General features: G+C 37.5%; 1 protein-coding gene and 1 long non-coding RNA gene across 6 annotated transcripts in view; one reads left to right on the forward strand and one right to left on the reverse strand.

Annotated features, from left to right (window-relative positions):
* The window catches only part of ATP6V1A (ATPase H+ transporting V1 subunit A), a 65369-nt gene extending 61709 nt beyond the window's left edge, over positions 1 to 3660 (forward strand). For all 5 annotated transcript variants that reach the window (XM_025477319.3, XM_025477329.3, XM_049105179.1 and 2 more), the window contains exon 15: positions 1341 to 3660. In XM_025477319.3, coding sequence (XP_025333104.1) covers positions 1341 to 1433 — 93 coding nt within the window. In that variant the 3' untranslated portion in view covers positions 1434 to 3660. The remainder of the gene's footprint in view (positions 1 to 1340) is intronic.
* Positions 3233 to 10670, reverse strand: LOC118353219 (uncharacterized). Its single transcript, XR_004811743.2, has 2 exons — positions 10576 to 10670; positions 3233 to 4847 (listed from the first exon to the last, which is right to left on the reverse strand). It is a non-coding gene; the product is annotated as an uncharacterized LOC118353219 (long non-coding RNA).
* Positions 10671 to 23427: the final 12757 nt, after the last annotated feature.

The raw sequence follows: 23427 nt of genomic DNA on the forward strand, positions 1-23427 counted from the left end.
CAAGAGCACAAGCAGGCAAAGGGCAGAGGGAGACACTCCTCAAGCAGTCTCCTTGCTGAATGTGAAGCCAGGCACAGGGCTCCATCCCAGGACCCTTGAGATCATGACTTGAGCCAAAATCAGGAGTCAGCTGCTTAACTGACTGAGCCACCCAGACGCCCTTCAGTCTTTCATGGTTTTGGGTTTTTTAAAGATTTTATTTATTTATTCATGAGAGAGACAGAGAGAGAGAGGCAGAGACATAGGCAGAGGGTGAAGCAGGCTCCATGCAAGGAGCCCGACATGGGACTCGATCCCGGGACTCCAGGATCACGCCCTGGGCTGCAGGCGCTAAACCGCTGAGCCACCCAGGGATCCTGAGTCTTTTATGTTATTAAATATTCTTCTGTAGTATTATTTTGTGGCTGGGGAGTAATATTTTTCTATTATTATTTAGGAAATTTCCAATTATTGGTATGGACAGCTTGGTTTATGTAGTTGGTTTTGTGTATTTTCCTATTATAGGTTCCCAGAAGTAGAATGAATGATTGGGTTAGAGAGCTTCAATATTTTAAAGCCTCTTTTACACATACTACTCAAGATGTTTTCCATAGGAATTTAAAATGTGATGCATTTTAAGATTATTTTAGAAATTTTACTTCCCTGTGCCAGTGTGATACCGTGAGACCTTGAACAGTAATTGTGTTTTGACTAAATGAATTCCAGCTATTGTGTACGTGCGGTAGAATGCATCGAGTGTGTGATACTGCGTAATTTCCCCATCTTTTGCATATTGTTGAGGATAAATCCATTGGTCATTGAATACAGTTAGCAGGCCAATTACAAAACCAAAATTTTGGGGATCCCTGGGTGGCTCAGCGGTTTAGTGCCTGCCTTTGGCCCAGGGCGCAATCCTGGAGTCCCGGGATCGAGTCCCACATCGGGCTCCCTGCATGGAGCCTGCTTCTCCCTCTGCCTGTGTCTCTGCCTCTCTCTCTCTCTCTACGTCTATCATAAATAAATAAAAAATAAATAAATAAATAAATAAATCTTTAAAAAAACAAAACAAAACCAAAATTTTGTCTTTTTAAAAAATTGTTTTGTTTAAATGCAATTTAATTGATATAGAGTATATTATTAGTTTCAGGGGGAATCAAAACTTTGTGTCTTTGTTAGGTTGGAGTACTCTTCCTTGTGTACATTTCTACCCTTAAAGGAAAATAAGAGTAATTTTGACTCCTGCCTGCGATTTGCCAGTGTACCTCACTAATACTCAAAATATGTTAAATATAAGTAACTTACTACCTATCTTGAATATTATTTTCCAAAGGTAAATTGAATTCTGTAATGTCTTTTTTCAGGATCCAGTGAAAGACGGTGAGGCAAAGATCAAAGCCGACTATGCACAACTTCTTGAAGATATGCAGAACGCATTTCGTAGCCTTGAAGATTAGAACTGTGATTTTTTTTTCCTTCCTTTCTTCGGCAGGCTCTCACATGTGTATATTTTCCTAAATTTCTCATCTCCAAACCCTTGCTTCTTTACTGTGCAGCTTTAAGACTAGTGCCTATGTGTGTTCTCACTTGTTTCCCTGTTTATCTGGTAGGTCTTCTATGAAACAAACATTCCTTTGTTCCAGTGTTTGAAGAACCTCCGTGATCCTTTCTCCGAAGTGGTGAATGTAGTAAATATGATATATAATGGCTACACTACTGTAAACTTATCTGTGGGGTGACATCCCTCTTTGTCCTAGGTTTGCCCTTTCCTCATCTCCATTAAATCGTAAACAGGACTACTGCATGTACTCTCTTTGCAATAGATTTGGAATGGAAGGCCAGATTTCTATACATTTTGACAGGTACTTTGTGAAATGACTCAATATCTATGTGGTAAGGTTTATAATTGCTTTTTTAAAAACATGAATGATTAATGTTCCAATTATGCATTGCTTCCCCCAGTGTAAATCAGGAATGTTTATAGGAAACTGTTGGGAACTCTACTGTTTTTAAAACAGGCATTTGTGGGACTCAGCACAGTGTATGAAATCACTACCCTCTAAAAAAGTGGAAAAGGAGCCAGGTGGTCAAACTTAAACATCATCTTGTTAAAGCATATTTTATTTCAGTATGAAAAATTCAGTATCAAGGACTATACTACTACGTAACTAGGAAATTCTTTTTAAAAATTGCATTTAAAACAATCACTGGGAACTTGATCCACATCAAACCCTTTTCTTTTCCTCAAACACCTTAGAAGCCTGAGCTTCTAAGAATCATGTGGCAGTGTGGTGGGCAGTGAAATGCCACAGAGAAAGTATTCAGTGTGGTTAAAGGCTGTTTGCACCATTAAGGACCCGCTGGACTGTAGTGATTCTTGGGGCCAGAGTGGCATTGCGTTTTTACAAGATAATGATGTGTGTCATGTGTTTGCATGTTTCTCGGCTTATTGAACTTTTGAACAACCAGTTTACTGGCTCAAAAGATTTCTCAGAATATCTGTAGCAATAGCAGCATAACAGTTTCCATTCTGTTTAATAGGGATGAAATTAATTCTTAATATCTGCTGATGCCAGAATCTGGGTCATGTGATGAAAAGATAATTTCATCTTGTCTTTTAAGTATATGTTTTAAAATAATAATTTCTGTGTCTGTATAAGGCACACTGCGGAACAGCTCTGAGAGCAACAGTTTCTCATTAACTCTTTCTGACCAATAGTGCTGGCACCGTTGCTTCCTCTTTGGGAAGAGGAAAGGGAATGTGAACAGGTCAAACAATCTCAAATACCCAAATGCAATAGCATAAATAAAGTATTTATTTTATGCCTCAGTATATTATTATTTAATTTTTAGGTAACATATTTCTTTTGGTCTGTTAAGGAAAGATGCCATGAGTAGAGAATTCAGCTCTAGTTTGTTTAAATCCTTTCATTGCATTTTTTTACAGTGGCTTGCTATTCAGGATAGATACTCTTCTATGCAGCTTTTTTTTTTTTTTTTTTTTACCTTTCCAAATATTAGAAGATAAAAATTATGCAGTGATTTGTTGAGATATGGACTTAATGGTGCTGCTTTATCAGTTTGCTTCCAATGTGGCCTCCTACCCAGAGGCCCTAAGACCCGTGGAAATGAAAAGGATTTCAAAAATGTTCTATTCCTACCTTAAACCTACCAGCAAACTAGGATTGTGATAGTAATGAATGATAGGATGAAGAAAGTTTGACCAAGTTTTTTTTTTGTTGTTCTGAATTTGCAATGTAATTTCTACTCCCTTTTAAGAATGTTGATGTATGGATGTGAAGATGCTAGAGATAGAAGATGCTCTGATATTCATTATAAGTGTTCCTCCACCTGTATGTTGTAGAATTTCAAATTGGTCACTGATCATATTTGTTTGGTAAGAATGTGTTAAAATTACAACAATCTTTTAAAAAGATGATGCAGTTCTATATTTATTGTGCTATGCCTGGTCCTAGGTGGAGCCAATTAAACAAGTTTCATATGTATTTTTCCAGTGTTAAATCTCACACATTGTACCCTTTGGAAATTTCCTTCCATCCTGAAGAACGAATAGAAGAGGCCATATATATTGCCTCCTTATCCTTGAGATTTCACTATCTTTATGTTAAAAGTTGTGTATAATTGTTAAAATCTATGAAAGAATAAAAAGTGGATTTAAATTAACATTTTTTCTTTGTGTGTGTGTGTTTGCTAGAAAACATGCCACCTATTTGTATTTTGACTTATTGTTTTCAGTATGAACTTTAAGATTTTTTGTTTTTCCCCTTTTTTTATAGATTGTTACTTAAGATCATGAAATCGAATTGGGGCCCTCACAATAAACTGCAAAAAGTCCTATAATCATATACTGGTATGATTTGGAAATGTAGTCTACAGAATCCCTTATCATTCTGAGTATCATTAAATTAAAAAAATGAATAGTTTCTAAAAATGCACTTATAAATTTAAAGGAATAGTAGTCATTCTATTTTTGACAAATGAACGAAAAGCCTTGCAATTTGTGATTTTGCAAGCCAGATCATTTAAGATCCAATGTAGCAACATGTTATTTAGGACATATTTTATTTCTTTAAATGTATTTTTAACAACTTCAAGGGAATAAAGTAGGAGTGTGAAATGAACCTCTCTATATTAGTATATTACTATCAAGTGTCAATTTTATTTAGAGAAATACTTAAAAATTCACAGGAAAGTTTATTCATTATACAATATTTGGGTAATTTTTAGTCCACTTGGTAATATCCTGATATCTTCGGGTTATCCTTTTGATGTATTGCTACGGTATAAGAGCACAAAGAAGGAAAGCAACTTTCTTAAGTGGGCTGTGATAAAATGCCCCTGAAGTTGTTCTAAGGGCCTCCTCTTAGTTCGTGTTGCCCTAGAATTGACTCTGAGACAAGTAGTTGAGTGCAGAGAGTTTATTTGGGATGTAATCTCGGGCACACACCAGGAGGGCAGTAAAGAATTCAGACAGAATGGAAGGAAGCCAATAAAAATTCATTATCAAAAAAGTTAACACTTTAGACTATTAGGCACAACGCTGCTCTGGAGTTTTGAGAACACCTAGCAACCTGCACCTCAGTTTTCCCACTTGTGGTACAAGAGAAGTGGAGTACTTTCTGCAGCTCCTGGCAGTCATCCAGGGAAGGCTGTTCCCATAAAGACTGGGAAAGTCAATGCCCAGCACTTGCATAGAGGTAGATGGGGCACTGGTGGCCACAGAAAACCCAGCAAAGAGATTTGAGTGCAGGTAGTTGGGAGGTTAGGCTGGTGTCCAGTGAAATGGTGGTCATGGCCAAGGAGATTTAGGTGAGGCACTACTAGCAACTGCTTCTGGCTTCTTAAGAACCCTGGGGGGATAAAAATCAATTAGTAGCTGAAAAGCCATTGTTCCGCAAAATAAGGAAGCACCTTGTAAAAGAATCCCAGGCAACCTGATTCCAGAGAGCATACTCTTAATCACACTACATTCTGCCTCTGTATTTGAAAAGAGTTTTTTGAAGAGCTGTACTTTAATGAGGAAATAGTATACTTATTATGGTTATAAATAAGCAGATGTGGGATTTAATACTCAAGAAAATCCACTTCTTAGATTAATGAGGATTTTGGTCATTCATTCCAACCTTCTCATTAATACAGAAGAGGAAATTGAAGTCCCGAGAGGTTAACTGATTTGCCCTATGTCACATTGCCACTTAATATCAGCCTTCAAGTCTCCTGCTTTCTAGTGTCTCTTTTTTTTAAATTTTTTTATTTATTTATGATAGTCATAGAGAGAGAGAGAGAGAGAGGCAGAGACACAGGCAGAGGGAGAAGCAGGCTCCATGCACTGGGAGCCCGATTCGATCCCGGGTCTCCAGGATCGCGCCCTGGGCCAAAGGCAGGCGCCAAACAGCTGCGCCACCCAGGGATCCCTCTAGTGTCTCTTTGTACTAAATCGTACAGTATATCTTTTCCTTATGTATGTTTCTTTCAAAACCAGGAAGCTGGTTTGAATAAATGTGATACAAAGATAAACCAGAAGAAAAGTAGGGAGAAATAACTGGCTGAACAAGGTAGTGTAGTCATAGACACTGTGATAACTCATTTTAAGAAGGAAAATGTGACTGAGAAACAGTTTGAGCCAGAGTTTAGGGAGGTGAGTCCAGAAATAATTTTTATCAAAATTTTTTATCCAAGTTACAATAAGTCATTAAAGTGTGGAGAACAAGAATATAAACAATGACAACTTAATTAAAGACTTGAATCCAGAATGCATAAAGAACTACAAGTCAAAAAAAGTATATATTACAGGGGCACCTGGGTAGCTCAGTGGTTGAGTATCTGCCTTTGGCTCAGGTTGTGACCCCACAGTCTTGGGATCAAGTCCTGCATTGGGCTTCCCGTGGGGATCCTGCTTCTCCCTCTGCCTGTGTCTCTGCCTCTCTGTGTCTCTCATGAATAAATAAAATCTTTTTAAAAAATTACAGATCTTAGTAAATAAATGGGTAAAAGACTTGAAAAGACACCTCACAAAATGGCCCATTAATATATGAAAAAAGATGCTAGAAAGTCACCAGGGAAATGCAAATTAAAATTACATTGTGATACCATTTCATACACTAGAAGGACTAAAATGGAAAGAATAGGGTGCCAAGTGTTGGTGAGAATGTGGACCAACCAGAACTGTCATACATGTGGGAATATAAATTTGTGCAATCAGTGTGGGTAACTATTCTGGTAGCATCTACAAAGTTGAATTAGGAATACCTAATAACATAGGAGTCCCCGGTCATGGGTCTATATACAACAGAAATGAATACATGCATGTTCACCAAAAGACATGTACCAAAATGTTCATAGAAGCGCTATCTGTAATAGCCCCCAAATAAATGGAAGTTTGGAAGAATGGATAAGCAAATTGCGTGTTCACACAATAAAATAGTATGTAGACATGAGAGTTCATGCAACATGCATGAATCTCACAAATATAATATTTAGTTAAGCCAAACAATATATACTATATGATACCATCTATATAGAATTCAAAACCATAAAGCTAACATACAGTGTTCAAAGTCAGGATAGCAGTTACACATGGTAGGGAAGGGGATGTTACAATAGGAGAATATATGGGGGAGTATTGAGGTGTTTATGCTCTGGTTCTTGTGGGTCCTACTTACACAGGTGTGTTCATTTTATAAAAAATCACACACATGATTCAAACACTTTTCTGTACATATGTCATACTTAATAAGTTTATCAAAGGAAAAGGCTTACATTGAAGGATTTTCTATTTATTTATTATTTAATAATTTTAAAAAAATAAAGTAGTTTTTCACTAGGAAATGTTTAATGGTGGTTTTGTTTTTTTAATGGTGGTTTTAAAATGCTTTTAAGTTCTACCTTATAATAAAATCATGGTTTTGTTTGATTTTTAAAATTGCACTTCTGTAGAAGTGATAGATTTGAACTTTTCAATTCAAGAACTGTCAGTTCTCTTTGCAACCAGTAATTTACTTTGTCAAACAGGTGACCAGGATTTGGGGAATAATTCGTTCTTAGAACAGTGAAGCTAATGAGACCACACAGACATAGAATGCTATAGCCAGTCACAAATAAGAAGGTACTCAGGTGTCTGTGAATGCATACCACGGGACTCCAAGCAGCAATGGATGACTATAAAAAGGTTTGATGTCTTAAATAAGTATATGCGTCTTAATTAGCTATTTCCTGAAACCTCTGAACATAAATATATGGGGCTGTATTTATAATATTCAGTCTCTAAATGGGCTGAAATGAAATGTATTCTAGGGAAAGGGCATAGGAGTCAATTTAACAAGCATCCCAGGTAATTCTCACCATGGAGCAACTTTTATGAAACCAGTATCTTTATTCGATGCTCAGACATGAAAGATAACAAAGGATACTTAAATGAGTAGTCTCGGAACATTAACTAGTTGTGCCACAATCTCAGAGTTAGAAAATTTGACTGAACCATGTGTCAAATTTAAGACATCCTTGTTCCTGACCTCGAACACCGCTCTGCTGATTGACATGTATTCTAATTGATTTAGATTCAGAATGGTCTGACAGTAGGACAAAGTATTCCAAAATCATGACCTTTGAACAGTAGTAATCGTTATGTGTATGGATTTCAAGTAGGATTGTTACTGTACTTATTGAATGGACCAGCAGTTTCTCTTCTACCCGTTTCTTTATAGGCAGGCGAACTCAAAAAGGAATCAAAATTCTGTGACATATTTGAATTTTGTCATATATAGGCTTGGTTTGTGAATATAATTATAAGAGTATAATTTAGCTCCATTTTTAAAAAACAGCATTTGTCACGGGATTCAAGTTCTTTTTTAAAAAATCCATTAAGATAATTTTTTAGTTTGATTTTTCAACCATCATCTGAATAGCTCTTGAAAACTTCCAAATAGCTAATGACATCTAGCATTTACTAGATGACTTAAAATTGCACTAAAAGTTTTGGATACCCTGTATAAAAGCTGAACTGCCTTCAATCACATAAAATCATATTCATGGCCTTTGTTTTTAAATTTCATGCTTTATTTTAAAGCCATCATGAAGCCCTTTGACATCTGTCCTGAAAACACCATTTAGGACGGTATTTCCTCAAGCATGGTGTTGCAGGTTAGCTTCTCTGGAAACATGCTGAGACGGAGATGGGGGTACACATTGTCCCTTTGAAATTGACCTTGAGAAAAGAAGGGGCAAAACAGGGTGTGCATAGTGGAAATCAGGATACCAAGCAGGCCTAACAAAGCCTTGGCCACTATTGTGAGGAAGCTTGGAGCAAATATTGCCAATCAGAGTTGACAGGCATCTGGCTAAAATGGCCAGCCTTTATTACTCCTCCTCCCTTGGACTCCAGGTTGAAGCTGTCCTGTGGGGACATGACCTCAGGAGAGGTGGCATCTGCAGACCAGACCTGGAAGGAGCTAATATCAGCAGGCTGTCCGCTGAGCACTCCTGGCAGCTGGGCAACACATCATGTGTCTTTCCTCAAAGCACAGCTCTGTGTCCATGAGATGGTTTTCAGAGAAGGACATGGATAGTACACATTTTAATGTATAGAGGCAAATGTTTAGTACTTCATATCCAAGATCTCAAGGATCTGCTTAGGGAGGAAGCCAAACGGTAAATGTTAAAAATGAGTTATTGCTACAGAAAAATATTAGGTATAGAAAGTTATAGACAATAATAAAACATGACAAAAATCGTAAAGGTACTCTTCGAAGCAGAAATTTGAGGCAACAGTGCCTGTAAGTTAAAAGTCAGACTGATTATTTTAGTGTCTATTAAAATGTAAGTGCTTGCCAAATACTTTTAAAGAGGACCTTTAGTAAATGTTAGCTTGAAACTCCTCATCAAATGCAAAACTCTTCAGGATATGACATTCAAAAATTAAAAAATATATATTTTTTAGCATTTGAATCATGTGACTGTTAACCTACTCAAAAAATTAAAATTAAAAAAAAAAATAAAAAAAATAAAAAAATAAAAAAAAATTAAAATTAGGGATCCCTGGGTGGCTCAGCGGTTTAGCTCCTGCCTTTGGCCCAGGGCATGATCCTGGAGACCTAGGATCGAGTCCCACGTCGGGCTTCCTGAATGGAGCCTGCTCCTCCCTCTGTCTGTGTCTCTGACTCTCTCTCTCTCTGTGTCTCTCATGAATAAATAAAATCTTTTTTAAAAAAATTAAAATTAAATAGAATATCTGAACAAAGACACCATTTCAAATAGATTTTTTCCTATACAGCACCTATTGATACTACCTTGTTTAAATTAGTTCTAGGTGAGCTTGAGAGTTCACTCTTACTATGCTCTTTTTAGTAACCATAATTAAATAAACCCCATTTCTTATAGAGCTGCCCAAGTAAGAAATAACACAATGTACATCTGAAGCTGCTTTGTTTCTTCGAGGAGTCTTTTGGAGTTCTCAATAGGAATTTTGTGTGTGTCACATTGCCTGTATTTTACCCTAAATTCACTGATCAACTTTCTCGAACCCCTCATTGACTAGATGATAACTTTAGTTATAATTCTTTTTCCATTAAAAAATGGCCTGGGGCAGCCTGGGTGGCTCAGTGGTTTAGCGTTGCCTTCGGCCCAGGGCCTAATCCTGGAGACCCGGGATCGAGTCCCACGTTGGGTTCCCTGCATGGAGCCTGCTTCTCCCTCTGCCTGTGTCTCTGCCTCTCTCTCTCTCTCTCTCTCTCCCTGTCTCTCTCTCTCTGTGTCTCTCATGAATAAATAAATAATAATAAAATAGTTTTTAAAATGGCCTATATGGAATCATTAAATTGTATACCTGGAACTAATATAATTCTGCATATTAATTATTCTTGCATAAATTTTGTTTTAAAAAATGACCTCTGTCACTTTACCATACCCTCAAAACATATTTTCATGAGAAGATTAAACTAACACCTAGAAACCTTGTAAACAGAAACAGGCTATAGAGTCTGTACGTTGAGCAGAAAGGGAGAAATGCACCTTCATTTGACAGCAAATTGGGTTGAAGTATAAGCGATATGACTTTAAATGTTATGAACTGAAGATTAAATTATAGTTCATTGAAATAATTTACTCCACACACATGACAGGAGCAATGGGCTTGCTTTTTCTGAAAAAAAGAATTCTTGAATTACAGTTACAATAATATGTCTAACTAAATGTATGTTTATGTACATTTTTTATTACAGCTTTAAAAAAAAAACAGCTGTTCTCAATATCATCCCCATCATCAATTGCTCCTGTTCCAGTAGGCTCTCTCCCTTCTGTCTAATAGCAGGGACAAAATATCATGGTCAGTAAAAGCACAAGATCTCAAGTTAGACTGTACAGTTTCAAATCCCAGCTCTGCTACACTAGCTGTGCAACCTTGGACAATTAACTTAGCCTCTTAGTTTTATCATCTGTAAAATAGGGATAATAAAAATAGCTACCTGTTAGGATTAGGTTTAATGTGAGTAATAGAAATCCAAAATAATATTATTAAAATTAAGTCAAAGCTTATTTCTTTTACATAAATGTAAGTATCCCAGGACTGGTAAAGTGGATAATGACCTTCAGGTACTCAAGTTTGGTGGTTGTTCTCCATCCTCAATACATGTTTTTCATCTTCAAGTCCAAGATGGCTACTCCAGCTCCTGCCATCAATCCTACAAAGCATATTGCATCCATCAGGAATAAGAAGAATATATCCTTTTCCTTTAAAGGCATTTCTGACATGTAATGGGCCCATACTTAGTGACAAGGTCATATCTATCCGCAAAACAAATTGAGAGATGTAACCCTTATTCCAGGCAGCCATCAACCAAGATCATGAGTTTCTTATGATGGTGATCTCATCCTGATCTCAAAGATCAGAGTTTCTCATGATAGGGGCATCATCCCTAGGGACGTTTGGGAAATTTATGAAGGTCTTTAAAATTTGTCACAGTGAACAGGTGTGTGTGTTTGTGTTTGTGTGCATGCATGTTTTGAATGGGTACTACTTTGCCAGTGATACTTAGTGGGCAGGGCCAAAGACACTAGATATTTTGAAATGTGAAGGAATGAAAAGTCACCCTGTATCCTGTGTGAATTTCACATATTCCATCAGACATTCACATAGATTAAGCACTTGTTTACAGTGATCTGTTCCTACACTAATAGAATTTCTGAATTGTAATGTCGAATTTATTCATCCTTCATGATTGTACTTTTTTGCGTCTTGTTTTGAAAATCCTGGAATTCATGAAAGTATTCTCTAATATTATCTTCTGAAAGTTAAGTTATTTGTCTTTTACATTTAGGTGTGATGGAAGGTAGAAGAATCCAATTTCATTTTTCCACATGAATGCCCAATAGTTGCAGAACCAGTTACAGTAAAGCCCATCCTTTCCCCATGGCTATGCAGTATCACTTCTGTCATAAATTGAGTTCACATAAGGGAGGAATTTCTGGATGGTTTTCATTGCTCATATTTGTCTATCTCTGTACTATTCCTACTCTGCTTTTATTACTGCAGTCTTAAATTTTGAAACATAAAAGGACAAGTCTTAACATTTTGCTGTTCTTCAAAGCTTACCACTTTGCTGTTCTTATTTTGGCTGTTTTTAGCAATTCTAGAACAAGATTGTAACTTTAATTGGATTTACATTTAATCTAAAAATTTTTTTAAAGATTTTATTTTTTTATTTGAGAGAGAGAGACAGCGCAAATGGGTGGAGGAGCAGAGTGGGAGAGAAAGGGGCAAAGCAAACTCTGCAATCAGTGTGGAACTCAATGCAGGGCCCCATCCCAGGTCCCTGAGATCATGACCTGAGCTGAAACCAAGAGTCGGATGTTTACTTAACCGGCTGACCCACCAGGTGCCCTTACCTTTAATCTAAATTTGAGGAATATTTGACATTTTAAAATTTTGAGTATTCGAATCTATGAACATGCAACATCGTTTCATTAATGTTTTATCTAAAGTTTCTTAATATCAGGGCGCATGGGTGGCTCAGTCGGTTAAGCTTCTGCCTTTGGCTCAGGTCATGATCTCAAAGTCCTGGGATCAAGCCTCGTATGGGTTCCCTGCTCAGTAAGGAGTCTGTTTCTCCCTCTCCCTCTGCCCCTCCTGCACCTGCTCATGCTCTATCTGCACCCCCCTTCAAATAAATAAGTAAATAAATAAATAAATAAAATATTTAAAAAATTTTCTTAATATCTATTTTAAAAATTTTTAAAGAAGTCCAGCACAATTCTTGTTAGATTTATTATTAAGCATTTAATATTTTTACAGGCAATGCATGTATTTTGCTCTTTAAATTTTTTTTTTTAATCGGGACACTTGGGTGGCTCAGCAGTTGAGTGTCTTACCTTCTACTCAGGGTGTGATCCTGGGATCTGAGATCAAATCCCATAACAGGGCTCCTTGCAGGAGGCCTGCTTCTCCCTCTGCCTGTGTCTCTGTCTCTGTCTCTCTCTCTCTCTCTCTCCCTCTGTGTCTCTCATGAATAAATAAACAAAATCTTTAAAAAATATTTTTTTCATGCGGACATAAGTAACAGGGACTTGAACAGATATTTATTTACATACCTATGTTCATAGCATCATTATTCACAATCACCAAAAGCTTGATGTAGCTCGTGTTCACTGGATGAATGGATAAATAAAATGTGATTGGTATATACAGTAGAATATTATTTAGCCTTACAAATGAAGGAAATTCTTCGTTTTTTAAAGATTTTATTTATTTATTCATGAGAGACACAGAGAGAGGCGGAGACATAGGCAGAGGGAGAAGTAGGCTCCCCACAAGGAGCCTGGTGTGGGGCTCCATCGCGGATCCTGGGAGCACACCCTGAGCCAGAGGCAGACGCTCAACCATTGAGCCACCCGGGCGTCCAAAAATGAAGGAAATTCTGACACATGCTACCACATAAATGAACCTTGAAGACATTTTGCTAAGTGAAATAAGGCAGTCACAAAATGACAAGTACTGTAGCACTCCATTGATGTAAGGTTCTCATAGTAAACAAATTAATAGAAAATATAGTGGTGGTTGCCTAGAGCTGGGGGCAAGAGGTATGGGTGTCATTGTTTAATGGGTATGGAATTTCAGTTTGGGAAGATTAAAAAAATTCTGTAGATGGTTACACAACAATGTGAATGTACTTAATGTCACAAAATTGTATACTCAAAAAAAGTTAGTGTTAAGAGGTATCTGGCTGGCTCATTTGATAGGATATCTGACTCTTGATCTCAGGGTCATGAGTTCAAGCCTCATGTTGAGTGTAGAGCTTACTTTTTTTTTTTTTAAGTAAAAAAAATAGTTAAAATGTTAAGTTTTATGTTATGTATATTTTACCACAACAAAATTTTAACAATGACAAAAACAAAAACAAAACCCTTCCAGAAGTTATACGCCACAAAAGCAACCACTTTTTTTTTTGTTCATACTTCTGGAAATTTCTCATATACACAAATATATACTTAAAAATCCTCAGAAGCATAACATACTTGTTATACATCTGGTTTCTTTTTTATTTAATAACACAAATTGGAGAGCTAACCATTTGCATGCATAAATGTCTATATCACTTTTTTAAGAGCCAAGTCAATGTTATGTTCAATGACATAGCTTTGCAACATAACAGCAACAACAAAAAGACCCAAGATGTCAGTAACTAGATTCAGCAGTTATTTATATTTTGCCACAATTTATTAGTTTTGCTTAACTATTTTGAAGCAAACCATACCTGTCATGACATTTCTCCACTAAATACTTCAAAATCTATCTATAAAAAGTGTATTTTTACATAATCACAATAACTGACAATTGCATCATGCCATAACCACAATTCTCATGCCTAACAAAAATAATTTCTTAAAAAAAAATAATAATTTCTTAATATTAGCTAATACACAGATGGTATTTACATTTCTGCAATTGTTTTTAAACAAACTCTTAGTTGTTTTTTTTTTTTTTTTCAAAACAATCCAAATGAGATCCACAAATCACATTTGGTTCTTATGCCGCTTAAGTTTTTTAAAATCTAGGGTAGACCTCCTTTTTATTCATATCATTGATTTATTGATGAAACTGATACCTTGTCTTCAATCCATATTCTGGATATAATTGCTTCCTCATAGATTGCTTAATTTTCTTTCTTCATCCACTTCGTATTATGCATGTCAATATATATGGTATATCTTTTAATAAACTTCTTTTATTAAAGTATACAGACAGAAAAGTGCACGAATCTTTTGTGTACAGCTTGAGTTTTCACCAAATCACCACTCATAAGTAACAACCATGCAATTAGATCATTAGGGGCACCCATAAGACCCTCTGAGCCACTAACCCCCCCAGAGCTAACCACTATACTGAGGTCTAAAGGCACGACATCTACATTTGAAATTTTTTATGAATGGAATTATAAGAATGTTTTTCCTTTTTATCTGGTTTCTTTCATTCTGAATTATATTTGTGAGAAGCATCGTGTTTTTGCAGCTGGCAATTTTTTATTGTTATTTTATTTTCATCTATCTATAAATTTAATTGTGTGGCTATATCATCAATTTTGCTGATGATAAATATTGAGTTAGTCCAATTTGGAGGCTACTGCAAATAACATTGCTAAAATATTCTTTCATATGTCTGTTGTTGTACACTTGATTGCATATGTTGGGCATAGCCTGAGGAGTGAAAGCACTACGTCACAGAGTGTATTTATGTTCCACTTTAGTAGATGTTGACAGTTTTCCAAGTGATTCTACCAATTTACTCTTCCAACAACAGCAAATGAGAATTCCAGTTCTCTACATTCCATCAACACTTAGGATTGTCAATCTTTGTAATCTAATACCTCTGTAGTTGGGTGGTGGTATCTTATTATTTTGATTTGTCTTTGTCTATGGTTAATGACATTGAGTGCAATTCCTATGTTTATTGGATATATGAAATACCTGTTCAAATGTTTTGCCTATTTTAAAATTGAGTTATCATGCTTTTTCCTGGTGACTTCTAACTATTTCAGATTGTGGATGCAAGTCCTATGATGATTATATGCGTTGAAACAAATCCTGTGAGTTGTGATTGTGTATTAAAACCGAACATGGATGGGATGCCTGGGTGGCTCAGCAGTTGAGCGTCTGACTTTGGCTTAGGGTGTGATCCCGGGAGTTCTGGGATTGGGTCACACGTCGGGCTCCCTGCATGGAGCCTGCTTCTCCCTCTCCCTGTGTCTCTGCTTCTCTCTCTCTCTCTCTCTCATGAATAAATAAATAAAATCTTAAAAAAAAAATAAACAATCATGAGTTTACATGTTGTCAGCCAATGCATTGATTTTAAGGTTCTTATACTTCACCTAATAATCTTAGCAGTTATTAATGATTATTGCCTTGATGAAGATTGCCTAATAGAACTTTCAGTTAATGGAAATGATCTAAATATATACTGTCAGTATGGCAGCTACTCAGTTGAGCACTTGAAATGTAGTAGTGTCACTGCAGAACTAAATTCTAATATTAATTAATTTAAATTTATTCATTTTTAAAGAGATTTTTAAATTTATTTATTTAGAGCATGCATGTGAGCAGAGGGAGGGGCAAAGGGAGAGAGAGAGAGAGAGAATCACAAGAAGATTCTGTGCTGAGCTCAAAGCCTGACTTGAGGCTCCATGCCATGACCCTGACTGAGATTGTGACCTGAACTGAAATCAAGAGTCCGACGCTTAGTGGACTGAGCTACCCAGGCACCCCTTAATTATTTTAAATTTAAGTAGCAAATTGTGGTTAGCAATTATTACATAGGAGAGCACAAGTCAAGGTTCATTATTTCATGCTTGTGATATCCAATTTCATCATCCCTTCTATACTTCTTAGCTGAGATTCTTCTAGAAAAAAGGACATCCAACATGGCTTTAAATAAAATTCACAGCTTGACGTTTCTTTGGACCAATGAGAATGAATGTGGTCTGCAAAGCAGAATCATGATTGGTTTATAATTACAAACTTACAGGTATGTGCTCCCCAACTACTTTCTAATTTCTTGCAGGTGAGAACATGGGAGGGGTTTTCTTCAAGTTCACTTCCTGCTTTTGCAGGAAGGTGGTTCCCATTAGAGTCTCCACATTGGGATTTTATCTTCTGTTGTTCTCCTCACTGGGCCTTGAAAACTGAACCTTAGTATTTGGTCAGGTTCCGGACAAAAGCAGCTTCATTATGAGACTCATTTTTCTGGGTTCCTTAGATATTGGTCTGATAATTCTTACTATCTTGTCAGTTCTTTGATGATTTACAGACCATTTCTGAAAATTTTTCATAATGTATTTTTAGTTATTTCTAGTGAGAAGATTGGTCCAATGAGGTGACCCACTCTAGTTGCAAAACTAGAAATGGAACTCTAGCATACATTCTTTAAACCTTACAACAAGTCTAAGAAGGAGTTACTGTTATTGCTCTTTTTTTCCCAGATAAGTAGATGAGGCATGTAGAAAAACCTTGCACACAATCACACAGCTAGAGGACGTTGGAGCCAGAATTTAAATCCATTTCTACTTTACTCAAGACTTTCCCCTTAAACACCTAATTATATGCCTTATTTAGGTTGGATACTTGTAGTGGCTTTTATGAAAAATAATTTAAGTTTTTAATTTTGCTTTTTTAAAAATGTTAGATAGCAATGAACCCAGATGTTAAACAAGAAAGTATTTAAATATTAAAATCCAGTTTTATTTTTAACACATTAATGGCTACTACCAAGAAAATTCTGGAGATAAAATATGCAACTGAAATAAATGGTGAGTTGTTAGGGTTAAAAGAAAAAAGAGCACAAATGAAAATATTATCTGTAGTTGTCCCAGTTGGTGAACCGGCCATAGCTCCTTTACCAGACCAACTGAGTGTTGGCAGCCAAGAACTCATAGCACATTTGTACTGAAACTTGCCCCCAACCAACAGGAGGTGGCACATCTGGCAATGTCTAGAAGGTTAAGGACTCCGTGTCTGTGCTCTCCCGGCCCCCACATCCAGTAGTCACAAGCCAATATAAGGGTGTCAAAGACCAATCCTCTTGCCTCAAGGAAACACAGGTCTGTGATAATATTCATTCTCTAGAGCTCCCTGTGGGGTGAGGCTAAACATCCCTTATCAGTGTCTCCTCTCCTTTCAGCGTCCCTCACTTCCTTACACATTTCTCCAGAGCAGTACTCCCCTGCTCTGTCACTCACATGATTCTTCCTCTCACACTCGACTTCCAGGAAACTGAGCTATATACATGACCTTCTGTTTCTTCCCTCTGCTCCATTTTTCTCTTCCATAGAAATGCTCACTGAGTAGAAATAACTATTGTACTTTAATTTTTCCAGCCATGTTGAATAGGGTCAGACGAGTATCTTGTTCTGAGAATTTTTTCACTCACGGCAAGCCTTCAAACTGTAGCCTTCCTTTCAAGGGAATTGAGAACTCAAGTCCACATCTTTTTCTTCTATGTTTTTCTTCTGTTCTAGGATGTGAATCACACATACATGCCATTTCCCAAGGGGTTGTACTTACTTGTAAGTGCACTGTTGTGCGGTCCAAGGGTAGTTACCCACTGATATTCGTAGTCTGTTTCCAACAAACATAGCCACACAAAAAATATTACATATTTTGCAATTTGTTATGTATGTAGCATTGAGTTCTAATCATAATGAGCCGTTTCTACTCTTGTCTTTAGTAGGCAGAATTAACACTTATCCATGAATTATACCTGCTAACTTGCAAATGATCTCACTAGAGATTTTTAAAAAAATGATACTCCTGTGGCCTGTTAGATTCAATAAAATGGATAATGTAGTTTCTAAATATGTCTAATTTCCAGGAAGACTATTATATGAAAGAAAACATTATATCCAGATGTTTGATGAGCTCTAAATTTAATTATACTATCAATAGTGTAAAACATTTGCTTCTATCTTTGTAAAAGCAAAGCATTCCTACATAAAAGAGCAATGCTCAAATTGCAAAGCTATAGATATGGTTAAGGCATAGGGATAGGAGAGGAGTGAGAGGGATGGGAGGTCAAATTCAGGTATATTTATTTATTTAACATCATGAGTTATCATACTACATTAGATAATTAATATCAGGCATCTCATTTCAGAAATTGGCTCCAGGTAGGTTTAAATAATTCACAGTTTGATGAAATGCAATCTAGAAACCCAATACCTTTAGCAAATGACATAGCCAGTCTCTCAGTTTGCACTTCTTCTCCCTTTTACCCCAACACTAGCTTCTATTTCACATGTATCCTTCACTTTGACCAGTCTCTGAAGTTGTTCTGTGCAGTGGATCTCTCCCTCCGCTCCCAGGAAATGTTATCCTTGCTCTATCGTAAACTTCTTTTGACTCTCTGTTAAACTTCTCTATTGGCTTTTCCCTTATCGGTTAAAAATATATTCCAGCCACTTGCATCTTACAAAAACTATTCAAATCAAAACAAAAACCTTTCTGTCAATCTCACATTTAACAAGCAACATTTAAATAAAAGGATAAGTGTTTTTAATTGTTCTTTTATTTACTTAAAATACCATGAAACAAGTCATACATACAGAAAAATATATAATATTTTCTCGCACAATTTAACAATTTAACCATGTATGTATCCCTTACTCAGACTAAGAAATAGAACATTTAAATAACATAGAAACCCTCCATGTCCCTCCCTTGGTTGCATCCACCTTCCTTCCCTTAAAGATAAACATTTACTCTGAGTTTTGTGTTAATAAGTTCTTTGTTTCAATTTATAGATTTACCCCCTACATATGTATCCCTAAATAATATATTCCTTAATTAAAACGAAACAAAACCAAACCCAGCTGAGTAGCAAGCAGCAATCTTTCTGTATGAGGAAGGGTGAGGTTGCCACTACCAGATAATGGCTTCTAGGGAAAAATAGACTCAACAGAGCCTATGGGTCATGATTTGGCGTCAGATTCCCTGAGCATTTACAGAAACCTTTTTCTAGGGAAGTCAGTGGGGAAGGGCCTCCTGGCATCCTGGCGAGTGTAGGGCTTACCATAGTTTGGGCCCTTGGACTAGATACCAGCCATTTAGCAAAAGTATGGCCAGAGAGGGGTGCCTGGGTTGCTCAGTTGGGTTAAGTGTCATGATCTCAGGGTCCTGGGATCCAGTCTCACCACTGAGGCTGGGCTCCCTGCTCAAGAAGGGAGCCTTCTTCTCCCTATCTGCTCCTCCCCTCCATGCATGTGTGTGTCTCTCTCTCAAATAAATGAATAAAATCTTTTATTTATTTATTTATTTATTTATTTATTTATTTATTTACTTATTTATTTACTTATTTATTTATTTTTAAGGTATGGTCATTGAGAAAGGAGTGCTCTCTGTGTTCTGCTCCTTCCAGTCCTCAGGAGAAAGTCAAAGTAGAGACCTGTGGAGCGAAGCAGCAGAGCTTGGAGAATAGGTCCTTTGCAAGCTAAGTACAGAAAAGAACCCGAGCGTGGCCTGTGAGGGGATTTTGTCCACGACCAAAAAAGTAGAGGAAGAAGAAGAAGACGAAGACAAAGAAGAAGAAGGAAAGGAGGAGGAAGAAGGTGGCGGCAAATGACAACAAGGATTCTCGGATGCCAGTGCCAGCCCGGTCGTCTCTTGAGCTGTATGAACTGGTTGCCTTCTGCATCGGGGCCCCTGCTGTCATTCTGGGATCTGCCTTCAGTCTCCTCTTGGGGAGTCTCCTCAACACTCTTCTCATTCCATTTCTAGTTTGTTTGTATCCCACATTTTGTCTTTACTGGTTTCTTAGTGGGCAGCCTCTCCAGAAGCTTCTTTCTCAGGTAGGGTGGCAAATTTGTTTGAGACATTTGCAATCACAAAGTTGCCCAGCAGCCTGGAGGTACAGAGATGACCTAGGAACCGAACTGCTTCTCCAACAGCCTTGCCCCTAGTCCTCCTTATTTTAGTTACTATTCTACTCCTCCTCCCCCTCTTATTTATTACCAGTTCTAGGGGTACTTTGGTGTTACCAATTCCCAAGGCTTTTCAGGATTTTGAGGTGTAAGTTAGGTTGGTCCTCAGTTTTCCCCAATTATCGGTTGAGGACTTGGCTTTCTCATTTTTTGTTTTTAAAGATTTTATTTACTTATTCATGAGAGACACACAGAGAGAGGCAGAGACACAGGCAGAGGAGAAGTAGGCTCCATGCAGGGAGCCGGACGTGGGACTCGATCAGGACCTGAGCCAAAGGCAGACCCTCAACCGCTGAGCCACCCAGGCGCCCCTGGCTTTCTCCGTTATATAAATCATTTACCCTTTGTTCCACTGCTTTCTTACTTATGAAATTTCCTTGCCCTGGTGTCCTCTCCTATTCTCCCTATCTGTCCATAATTCTTCTTACTGGGGTTTTGGTGGATTTCAGGAAGGAACAAAATTCGATACATATGTACAGATACATTGACTCACTATTTATGGGTTAGCAGCTCCAGAAAAAAATGATAAAAACTAAGAGTGGTATTTTTTCCAAGGATCTGTGCTCAAGTCAGTCATACTAAACATCTGAAACAATTGAAAGAATGAAATCTGTAAATTCCTTAAAATCCTAATAATAAAATATAAGTGTAAGAATTATAATTCAGGAAAATTTCACTTAGCAAAGGGGCAAAAAGTAGCTACTTTCTTTTTTCACTTTTTCTTTTCTTTGTTTCTTTCTTTTCTTTTCTTTCCTTTTTTCTTTTCTTTTTTTTTTTTTTTTGGCCTGGCCAATAGAACAAAAGTCAGAGAAAGGGAAAATTTGCTTTCTCTGCTTGAATGCTTGAGCTGAAACTTCAGTCTTCTGCTCTTGGACTGCGATTATACTGTTGGCTCTCATATTCTCAGAACTGTACTGCCAGCCTTCCTGGATCTCCAGGCTGCAGAAAGCAGATTGTGTAGTTGGTTTTATATATATATAAATTATATATATATATAATTTATATATATAAATGGTTTTATATATATATATATTATTTATGGTTTTATATTTATATATATAATTTATATATAAATTATATATATATAATTGGTTCTGTTTCTCTGGAGACTAATATAGCCATCAAGACTAATCTGGTTAGTCTTATAATTTTACTTATGTCAGTCAGTACAAGACACCCAAGGTTTCCAGCTCCCTCCACCCCCAAACTCTCATTACCATGCAGCTCTATCCATCCTCTTGCCGTCTCCCCCACCCGCTCCATCCCCAACTCTCAAATTCCTTCATGGTGGCTGTGGAATTCAAGATCAATCATTAACAAAATCCCCTATATTTTAAATTCTCAGAGGTGGATTTTTTTATTTTTCCTGAAAATTCTCTAGAACCTCACTTTGCTGTGACTGAAACTTAGTTTTCCCCTGAGGACACTTGTCCTCTCTAGCGGTGGCTCTTTTTCCTCCCACACTGTCACGACACTTGTAGGAGCTTGACTCCCAGAAGGCCCACAATGAGCCTGCCTTCCAGGAGTCATGCCTTGTAGACTACAAGGTCTCTTCCCATAGTGAATCAGACATGACCCTTTAACCCAAAAGAAGGTGGTGTATGTGACACCCACCCAAGGCTAGGTCATGAAAGGCATTGCAACTTTCGGCTTGGTCTTTTGCATCAACATGGTCAGAGCCCTGCCATGCTATGAGAGCTCAAGCAGCCTCTTGGAGAGTCCCCTGCAGAGAGGAACAGAGGCCCCAAAACAACAGCCAGCATTGCTGGTCATGCAAATGAGACGCCTTGAAAGTGGATCCTCCAGTTTCAACCAGACCTTTTGATGCCACGTGCTTACTGAGGGCAACATCAGAGAGACTGATCCAGAACTGCCCAACTGAGGTGCTCCCAAATCCTAGACTCACAGAAAACGTGAGATAATGAATAGTTATTGCTGTTTTCAGCCACTAGGGTTTTAGGTGATGTGTCATGCAGCATAGTAGGTAACTGGAACATGACTGAGACCAGAGAAAGTGATTGACATGATTGACTTTTCTCCTGTTACTTCCAGACTCCTATGCTTCACTCTTCCCTAAAACCCAAGCTTCGAATTTCATGTCCGAAAATAATGTCACAGGGGAACCTGGTGGTTCAGTGGTTGAGCGTCTGCCTTTGGCTGAGGTTGTGATCCTAGGATCCTGGGATTGAGTCCTGCATCAGGCTCCCTGTGGGGCCTGTGGGGAGCCTGCTTCTCCCTCTGCCTATGTCTCTGCTTCTGTGTCTCTCATAAATAGATTTAAAAAAATTTGTTTTAAACAGAAAACAATGTCACAGACTACCTCTCTTTATTGTAATTGTGTACCAATTCATTCATGTTCGTTTATTTTTTTTTATTGAAGATATTTTTTCCTCGCTCACGGTCACTTTCCTCTATGCAGTTGCTTTTATACTTGGTGTCTTAGTCCTTTTGGGTTGTTATAACAAAATATTATAGGCTCGGTGGCTTATAAACAACAGAAATTTACTTCTCATCTTTCTGGAGGCTGGAAAGTCCAGGATCAAGGTGCTGGCTTAGTTGTGCTTTGGTGACACCCTCTTCCTGGTTTATCCCTGGCACCCTCTCTCTGGATCCTTACAGGGTGGAAGGGGCAAAGAGCTCTTGGAAGTCTCCTTGATAAGAGTACTAATTCCATTCATGAGAGCAGAGCCTTCCAAAGTTCCCATCTCCTGCTACCATCACCTTTGGGGCTTAGGATTGATTCAACACACAGATTTTGGGGGGACACATTCAGACCATAGCACTTGGTGATTTCAATTTCCACTAAGATTATATCTCCAATCCCTGGCTTCTGAGTTCCTTGACCTCGCCCCCATCATTTTGTCTACTCTAGGCAACAACCCATCTGAGGCTTATAGCAGAGAATTTATCATTATAACTGCAGTTTGTCCATAATCTCAATTACAAGCACTATTTCCTATTTTTTCTAACTCATCACCTCTAAAAATTTTTTTTTAATTTAATGTTCTGGGGCCCCTGGGTGGCTCAGCCAGTTAAGCATCTGACTTTGGCTCAGATCATGATCTTGGGATCCTGGGATTGAGTCCCACATCAGGCTCCCTGCTCAGGTGCCTGCTCAGCGGGGAGTTTGTATCTCTCTCTCTCCTCCTCCTACCCCCCCCCTCCACTTGTGTGCACTCAATCTCTGTCTCTGTCTCAAGTAAATAAATATAATCCAAAAAAAAATAATGTTCTTATCCAGTGTTGTGATGAGCACCAGGTGTTATATGAAGTGTTGAATCACTACATTGTACACTTGAAATTATATTACAGTGTATGTTAACTAAGTGGAATTTAAATAAAAACTTTAAAAAATTAATTTACTTATCCAAATGTATGTGGATTTTGCCAGGCGAGAAACAGAATGAGCTTTTTGTGACACTGTTTACATAGAGCTGACAACTCGTTTAATTGTAGCTGTCTAGTACCAGTTATCTTT

Source organism: Canis lupus, chromosome 33, assembly GCF_003254725.2.
Source record: "Canis lupus dingo isolate Sandy chromosome 33, ASM325472v2, whole genome shotgun sequence".
Lineage (NCBI taxonomy): Eukaryota > Metazoa > Chordata > Mammalia > Carnivora > Canidae > Canis > Canis lupus.